At 43.3% G+C, this 10,000-nt stretch overlaps 1 protein-coding gene across 1 annotated transcript in view; it reads left to right on the top strand.

Annotated features, from left to right (window-relative positions):
- usp53a (ubiquitin specific peptidase 53a) overlaps window positions 1-10,000 on the top strand; it is a 50,317-nt gene that overhangs the window by 29,663 nt on the left and 10,654 nt on the right. Inside the window, 1 exon segment of the mRNA XM_080860171.1 lies at window positions 1,887-1,948. Within this exon segment, the coding sequence (XP_080716297.1) occupies window positions 1,887-1,948 (62 nt within the window).

Below are 10,000 nucleotides of genomic sequence, written 5' to 3'. Positions count from 1 at the left end.
CACACACACACACACACACACACACACACACACACACACACACACACACACACACACACACACACACACACACACACACACATGCGCGCTCGATGGCCGCGCAGTGGTCATAGGTGTAGAAAGTGGAGCAGTCACATGCTCTCTGTTATGCAGCCAAACCTGAGCACACTGTACTGACCTGCTCTGACCCCACGTCAGCAGTCACACACACTCACACACACACACACACACACACACACTTCTCTCTAAAGTTAAACACACACACACTTCTCTCTAAAGTTGAACACACACACACTTACCCCACAGCACCCGTCTCCAAAGATTAACAGACTAATGCAACCACACACATCCTTCTGTAAGATTACACACACACACACCCACATACTCACTCATACTCTTACACAGTCTTCACCCTACGGCATTCCTCTGTAGTTGTATATACTTGCAGACACACACACACACACACACACACACACACACACACACACACACACACACACACACACACACACACACACACACACACACATGCAGAGACACACACACAAAACACACACACCACACAGCATCTTTCTGTATCTCTCTCTCTCATATACACTCTCACACACACACACTCTCACACACACACACACACACTCTCACACACACACACACACACACACACACACACACACACACACACACACACACACACACACTCAGCCCAGATGAACTGCAAAATCACTGGGATTATGCCCCTCCACCCCTCCACCCTGGTGGCACTCCACAAGAGATGGAGAATCCTTGTGAGTTTTAGATGAAAAGAAACGTTTTTTATTAAAGACTGAAATTTCAAAACTATCTGTTTTGACCAGAAGACAACATAAGAGTTCATGTGTTTATGGGCTTGTGTAAGTGAGAGAGAGTGAGTGAGTGTGTGTGTGTGTGTGTGTGTGTGTGTGTGTGTGTGTGTGTGTGTGTGTGTGTGTGTGTGTGTGTGTGTGTGTGTGTGTGTGTGTGTGTGTGTGTGTGTGTGTGTGTGTGTGTGTGTGTGTGTGTGTGTGTGTGTGTGTGTGTGTGTGTGTGTGTGTGTGTGTGTGTGTGTGTGTGTGTGTGTGTGTGTGTGTGTGTGTGTGTGTGTGTGTGTGTGTGTGTGTGTGTGTGAGGACAGAAGACATATGTGTGAGTGGGGATGTTATGTGTTCACGTTTGTCTATAGATTAAAACTAGTTCTTTCAATATAAACAATAATTTTTCTTTGAAATATTGAACGAATAAAAAAAAAAAACATGCAATTAACGCAGCTACCTGTTTTTATTATTATTTTTGGTTCAAATAGCATCCAACACACACCTGACACGGAGCTTAGTTGAATTCACAAACTCGCTTACAGCTTAAAAGTTTATTGAGCACTTTAACTTACAATGAACCCAACGGGCTGCACACCACACTCTAACTACAATGATTTCTTAGCCTCAGTCATGAAAGAAAACATTAAAAACATTAAAAGTTAGCCGTCAAACATCAGTAGTGGCTCTAGCATTAACCCTTGCATTAGCATTAGTGGTAGTTTTATTGTTAGCTAGCATTGCTGTGTTGGCAGTTACTTTGGGGTGAGTGATTTAATAGCAATAGTTTTAGCTTAAGCATCAGCTGTTAACTGATGAATTAGCAGTAGCATCAGCTGTTAATGATGAATTAGCAGTAGATTACTGGTGGAATAGTGGTAGCTTTTCAGTTAGCTGTTGCTCTTACACATTACATATGCATTCGCTATAAGTCTGCTGTGTCCTGTTATTGTGAGTGTTATGTCATTGTGTGTGTCCTGTTATTGTGAGTGTTATGTCATTGTGTGTGTCCTGTTATTGTGAGTGTTATGTCATTGTGTTTGTGTGCGTGTGTTTCAGGGACTCCCAGAGACAGTATGATGACTCAAAAGCAGAGATCCTTCATGCTGCGTTCACCAACGGTGAGAAGACCACCGTGTCTGTGTGTGTGTTGGTGTGTGTGTGTGTGTATATGCAGTGGCGGTTTTAGACACGGGCCACCCGGGCGGTGGCCCGGGGCGGCACTTTTTCAAGCCACGTGGGGGGCGGAACGACCAAGTAAATAAATAAATAATAATCTGGGCTGCGAAGCGGTTTTCTATTATCTATCATATCACTGTGTGGGGAATTGGCGAATTGGCGCCCCCTGCGGCTGCAGGCGCTCCTGCTTGCGCCCCTGCTTGCTAAGAAGGTGACATCTATGTGTGAAAACGGGGAAGGAGAGGGAGCGCGGGGGAAAAGTTCACCTTGGAACAGACAAGTGGGGGGACGGGGGGATCCACTGTAGGCTATAGAGCAATACTCTAATACAATTAGTGGGCGCAAGTCACTCACACCTCGACTTTCTTGCAAAAAACGCACATTCATAATATTATAATTACAGGACTATAATTCCTGCACGTTTTTTGTTTTTCTGAATTGTGTGAAATGACTTATACAAATAGGTAATGCTGAACGATTAAGTGTCACCAAGGGCCAGGTGAATTGGTTTACTCTAAACTTCTGTACGAGTGACAGTGTTGGGGGGATGGGAAATTTGTTGATTGTCGAGTGCAAAATAAGCACAGAGATGGATAGGAAAAGGCAAAAGCCATCAGGAGCCCAATTTCGAAAAAAAAGAAAAGAAGAAGAGGAGAAACGAGCAAAACAAAAAGGTATGCCACTATGCTCTCTCTGTATGATTATTACAGTATCCATGTCATGATGAATGGCTAATGTTAATTGGTGGAATAACTCTTACATTTGTTAGCCTGCTAATATGCTGCCTATGATTATACAACAATAATTCGGTTTTAACTCAATAAACACGAGTTCTAATTTCACGATAAGATTGTGCTTTGCAACAAAACTGTTACACGTTCAGTTATTATTTATTTCCATCATTTCGGTTGACGTTGGGCCATGTAATAAGCCAACGGAATGTTCATCTTCTGAAGGCAGTTTCAAAGACGGAACATTTGCCATTCGCTCCATTTCGTGACAAAGTATAGTTTACCAGTCATAAGTCAAATCTATAGAATTATATGCAGTAATCAAGCAGCTAATTGTTCCTCCCTGAAAGATAGGTTAATATAGCGTCTTATGGCAGATATTTAGCATGTAGTCAGTAAGGGCATGTTTATTTAAATTTGTTTATTTGAATTAATGGATGTTATGTATAGAGTTATATTGTAGCCTCCGGTCTTTTGATGTCAAAATATTTTGGAGCATCCTCTGCCACTGGTCATTTACAGTAGTAAAAAAAAAAAGGGAGGGGTCTCGCCCGGGGTGTAATTCCATGTAGATCCGCCACTGTGTATATGTGTTGGTGTGTGTGTGTTTTGGTGTGTGTGTGTGTGTGTGTGTGTGTGTGTATGTGTGTGTGTGTGTGTGTGTGTGTGTGTGTGTGTGTGTGTGTTTGTGTTGGGTTGTGTGTGTGTGTTGGTGTGAGTGTGAGTGTGTGAGAATACATATTTAAGTAGTTGTTAAGGGAGATACATACACAGACATAACCAGAATAATGGAATGCACAGACACACGTTCAGGCGCACAGCTATCTGGAGTTATTGGACACACATACACACTCACACAAACACACACACACACACACACACACACACACACACACACACACACACACAGAAACTGTTTTTGAGATGAGGGCTTTTGGGTTTTCTCATAAAAATAGTTTTGCTGTTCCCGAAAATAACTGAAGGGTCCTACACACCAAAAACAACAGATGCAAGCAGAGAAGACAGGGTGTTCTCACACACACACAGACACACACACACACACACACACACACACACACACACAGACACACATTCTCTGCAGATGGAGATGTTCAGTGTAGGGAGGAGTTGTGTATATGCCTGGGGGTGGGTGTTTGTGTGTTCCAGTTGATGTACAGCCAAAAGACACAAATATATTAAATAGACCCACCTGCACACACACACAGAGAGATAGAAAGAGAGAGAAACAGAAAGGTGTGTCAGAGTTTTGGGAATGTGGAGGTCTGTTTTGGGTGTGTGTGTGTGTTTGGGGTGTGTGTGTTTAGACGCAGGGTTGGGCTGGGTGTCCCAGATGTGGCCCAGTCAACCAAAAAACAGCCAGAGTACTGGACACACACACACACACACACGCAGAGTTAGACACACACACACACACACAGAGTTACACACACAAAGACACACACACAGTTACACACACGCACAACCTTCCAACCTGACTAAGCTGGCCTGAGTTCATAGTGTAAAGGTCATTCTTCTCTTTTTCTCTCTTAGTCCTCTCTTTCTCTCATTCCATTGCAGACAACTAGTCTGTTTCTCACCTCCCCCCCCCCCCCTCCTATTTTTGAGCTCCACATGACCGGTAGGAGACAGTGATGGGGGGGCAGTAACCATGGAATCACTTGTGCTGATGGGGAGTGGCTAAGGTATGTGTGTGTGTGTGTGTGTGTGTGTGTGTGTGTGTGTGTGTGTGTGTGTGTGTGTGTGTGTGTGTGTGTGTGTGTGTGTGTGTGTGTGTGTGTGTGTGTGTGTGTGTGTGTGTGTGTGTGTGTGTGTGTGTGTGTGTGTGTGTGTCTGAGCTGAAGGTGAGTTATGTAACACATGAGTGCTGGTGAAGCCAAGCGGCAAGAACAGTTTGGGGGCGTGTGAGCGTGTGTGTGTATGTGTGTGTGCATGTGTGTGGGAGTGCTCGACCTGTGAAGACCTCTGCTGGTTAGGAGAAAGGCATTAACACACACACACACACACACACACAAACACACTCAAAGCCTCTTATCTCCCATGTTGTTAACCATTCTTATTTTAACTTCATAGAGTTTCAGGATGACAAAACTCGGTTAGTATGCTCTAGGTGTGAGTGTGTAGGTGTGTGTGTAGATGTGTGCACGTGTGTGTGTGTTTGGGTTAGTGTGCTCTATGTGTGAGTGTGTAGATGTGTGTGTGTATGTGTGTGTGTGTGTGTGTGTGTGTGTTTGGGTTAGTATGTCTTTTACTCTGTGTGCTGATTGGCCAGATTGGTGCCCATGTGTTCCAGGTATGTGACCTCTTTGGTCACAACATTACCCCACATAAACACCTGTACAGCTCACATAAACACCTGTAATGCTAACATAAACACCTGTACAGCTCACATAAACACCTGTAATGCTAACATAAACACATTTACAGCTCACATAAACACCTGTAATGCTAACATAAACACATATACAGCTCACATAAACACCTGTAATGCTAACATAAACACCTGTACAGCTCACATAAACACCTGTAATGCTAACATAAACACATATACAGCTCACATAAACACCTGTAATGCTAACATAAACACATTTACAGCTCACATAAACACCTGTAATGCTAACATAAACACATTTACAGCTCACATAAACACCTGTAATGCTAACATAAACACCTGTACAGCTCACATAAACACCTGTAATGCTAACATAAACACCTGTACAGCTCACATAAACACCTGTAATGCTAACATAAACACATTTACAGCTCACATAAACACCTGTAATGCTAACATAAACACATTTACAGCTCACATAAACACCTGTAATGCTAACATAAACACCTGTACAGCTCACATAAACACCTGTAATGCTAACATAAACACATTTACAGCTCACATAAACACCTGTAATGCTAACATAAACACATTTACAGCTCACATAAACACCTGTAATGCTAACATAAACACATGTACAGCTCACATAAACACCTGTAATGCTAACATAAACACATTTACAGCTCACATAAACACCTGTAATGCTAACATAAACACCTGTACAGCTCACATAAACACCTGTAATGCTAACATAAACACCTGTACAGCTCACATAAACACCTGTAATGCTAACATAAACACCTGCACAGCTCACATAAACACCTGTAATGCTAACATAAACACCTGTACAGCTCACATAAACACCTGTAATGCTAACATAAACACCTGTACAGCTCACATAAACACCTGTAATGCTAACATAAACACATTTACAGCTCACATAAACACCTGTAATGCTAACATAAACACATATACAGCTCACATAAACACCTGTAATGCTAACATAAACACCTGTACAGCTCACATAAACACCTGTAATGCTAACATAAACACATATACAGCTCACATAAACACCTGTAATGCTAACATAAACACCTGTACAGCTCACATAAACACCTGTAATGCTAACATAAACACATTTACAGCTCACATAAACACCTGTAATGCTAACATAAACACATTTACAGCTCACATAAACACCTGTAATGCTAACATAAACACATGTACAGCTCACATAAACACCTGTAATGCTAACATAAACACATTTACAGCTCACATAAACACCTGTAATGCTAACATAAACACCTGTACAGCTCACATAAACACCTGTAATGCTAACATAAACACCTGTACAGCTCACATAAACACCTGTAATGCTAACATAAACACCTGCACAGCTCACATAAACACCTGTAATGCTAACATAAACACCTGTACAGCTCACATAAACACCTGTAATGCTAACATAAACACCTGTACAGCTCACATAAACACCTGTAATGCTAACATAAACACATTTACAGCTCACATAAACACCTGTAATGCTAACATAAACACCTGTACAGCTCACATAAACACCTGTAATGCTAACATAAACACCTGTACAGCTCACATAAACACCTGTAATGCTAACATAAACACATTTACAGCTCACATTAACACCTGTAATGCTAACATAAACACCTGTACAGCTCACATAAACACCTGTAATGCTAACATAAACACCTGTACAGCTCACATAAACACCTGTAATGCTAACATAAACACCTGTACAGCTCACATAAACACCTGTAATGCTAACATAAACACATTTACAGCTCACATAAACACCTGTAATGCTAACATAAACACATTTACAGCTCACATAAACACCTGTAATGCTAACATAAACACCTGTACAGCTCACATAAACACCTGTAATGCTCACATAAACACCTGTACAGCTCACATAAACACCTGTAATGCTAACATAAACACCTGTAATGCTAACATAAACACCTGTACAGCTCACATAAACACCTGTAATGCTAACATAAACACCTGTACAGCTCACATAAACACCTGTAATGCTAACATAAACACCTGTACAGCTCACATAAACACCTGTAATGCTAACATAAACACATATACAGCCCGCATAAACACATATACAGCCCACATAAACACCTGTACGACTCACCTAAACACCTGTACGGCTCAGATAAACACCTGTACGGCTCACATTAACACCTGTACCACTCACATAAACACCTGTACGACTCACATAAACACCTGTACGACTCACCTAAACACCTGTACGACTCACCTAAACACCTGTACGACTCACCTAAACACCTGTACGGCTCACATAAACACCTCTACGACTCACATAAACACCTGTACGACTCACATAAACACCTGTACGACTCACATAAACACCTGTGCGGCTCACATAAACGCATTTACGGCTCATAGACCTGTACGGCTCATATAAACACATACAGTGGGGAAAATAAGTATTTGAACCCCTTGAGATTTCACAAGTTTGGCCACTTGCAAAGAAATGTGTGATCTATAATTGTAATGGTAGGTGGTTATTAACAGTGAGAAACAGAATATCAACAAATAAATCCAGAAAAATGCATTTTATAACATTTATGACTTTATTTGCATTTGATGCAAAAAATAAGTATTTGAACCCCCAAAACTGACTGACAAAAATGACTTAGTACTTGGTGGAATAACCCTTATTGGCAAGCACAGACGTCAGACGTTTCTTGTAGTTGGTCACCAGGTTTACAAACATCTCAGGAGGGATTTTGGTCCACTCCTCTTTCCAGATCCTCTCCAAATCTTTAAGGTTGTGCTTTCAATGGGAGGGAATGAGGGAATGAAGTTCAAGCCCAATATTCCACGTTACATGGCCCCATCCATAGTCCCCTTGATGCGGTGGAGTCGTCCTGTACCCTTGGCAGAGAAACAGCCCCAAAGTATAATGTTTCCACCTCCATGCTTGATTGTGGGTATGATGTACTCTTGGGGTCATATTCAGCATTCCCCCCCCTGTCAAACACGGCAAGTCGAGTTGATGCCAAAGAGCTTGATTTTGGTATCATCTGACCACATTCTGTCTCCCAATCCTCCCTAGAATCATTCAAGTGTGCAATGGTAAACTTTAGATGGCCCTGTACATGCTCTTCCTTGAGCAGGGGGACCTTGCGAGTGCTGCAGTACTTCAAAAAATTACGGCGTGGTGTGTTGCCAATGGTTTTCTTGGTGAGTCTGGTCCCACCTGTCTTGAGATCATTCACAAGCTCCCCCTGTGTAGTTCTGGGGTTATTCTGCACCTTTTGAATGATCACTGATTCCGCACGAGGGGATATCTTGCATGGAGCCCCAGACCTAGAGCGGGTGACAGTTGTTTGGTGTTGCTTCCATTTATGAATAATCGCACCAATAGTTATCTGCTTCTCACCAAGCTGCTTGCCGGTGGTTTTGTAGCCCATTCCAGCCTTGTGCAGGTCTACAATCTTATCTCTGACGTCCTTGGACAGCTCTTTGGTCTTGCCCATGGTGGTGAGGTTGAAGGTGTGAAGTATGATTCTTTGGACAGGTTTCTTTTATACAGGTCACCAGTTGAGATCAGGTATACCTTGTTAGACCTAATGAGGACTAATCTGTGTGCTTTTTGGGCACATAACTGGCCATTGGGAGCCAGAATTCTTGCTGTTTGCTTGGGGGTTCAAATACTTTTTTTTTGCATCAAATGCAAATAAAGTCATAAATCTTATAAAATGCAGTTTTCTGGATTTTTTTGTTGATATTCTGTTACTCACTGTTAAAATACACCTACCATTAAAATTCTAGATCACACATTTCTTTGCAAGTGGCCAAACTTGCGAAGTCGGCAGGGGTTCAAATACTTATTTTCCCCACTGTATACAGCTCACATAAACACCCATACAGTCTCTGCCCTCAGTGTGGTTGTCTCTGTTAGGGACAGTCTCTGCCCTTACTGTGGTTGTGGGCGTTAGGGACAGTCTCTGCCCTTACTAGGGTTGACTCTGTTAGGGACAGTCTCTGCCCTTACTGTGGTTGACTCTGCCTGTGGCGGCCAAAGATGAGTCTCTCTTCTTGCTCTTCTCTGTTCTCCCAGAGGGGACAGAACTGTCTCGAACCCACCCTGCCCACACACATGCCTCAACCCCTCTCGCCTCAGGGAGGTCGTGCCCCCCTCACCCCCACCCCCAGTCACCTTGCTGCTTGTAGTGTCTAGTCCCCAAACCTAAGGGCAAGGGTCCTTAAGTGACCCCTCCGCAACAGACAAACCCCCCCCCCCCCCCCCCCCCCCCACAAACCCCACCCTCCCTGTCCTCACCCAAACCCCCCTAGAGAGAGAATCCTTAAGTGACCTCCCTTCCACCCACTCCTGTGGCGCAGGTAGAGCTGCTTTGACACAGACTGGTCTCATTAACTACTGTCTGTGTGTGTGTGTGTGGGGGGGGGGGGGGGGGGGGGTGGTGTGTGTGTGTGTGTGTAGACATCTCCTGGTTGCTGATTGTGTGTGTTTGTGTGTGTGCGTGTGCGTGTGCGTATGTGTGTGTGTGTGTGTGGACATCTCCTGGGTGTTGGTGTGTGTGTGTGTGTGTGTGTGTGTGTGTGTGTGTGTGTGTAAAGACATCTCCTGGATGCTGATTGTGTGTGTGTGTGTGTGTGTGTGTGTGTGTGTGTGTGTGTGTGTGTGTGTGTGTGTGTGTGTGTGTGTGTGTGTGTGTGTGTGTGTAAAGACATCTCCTGGATGCTGATTGTGTGTGTGTGTGTGTGTTTGTGTGTGTGTGTGTGTGTGTGTGTGTTTGTGTGTGTATAGACATGTTGAGGCTGAAACCTTAAAGGTGTAGCGCCCCCTGGTGTCTCACCCCTCCGTCGTGCCACAG

Source organism: Sprattus sprattus, assembly GCF_963457725.1.
Source record: "Sprattus sprattus genome assembly, chromosome: 21".
In the NCBI taxonomy this organism is placed as follows: domain Eukaryota; kingdom Metazoa; phylum Chordata; class Actinopteri; order Clupeiformes; family Clupeidae; genus Sprattus; species Sprattus sprattus.
Note: the sequence above shows the minus strand (reverse complement) of the source record. Positions and strands in the feature narration are given on the sequence as shown.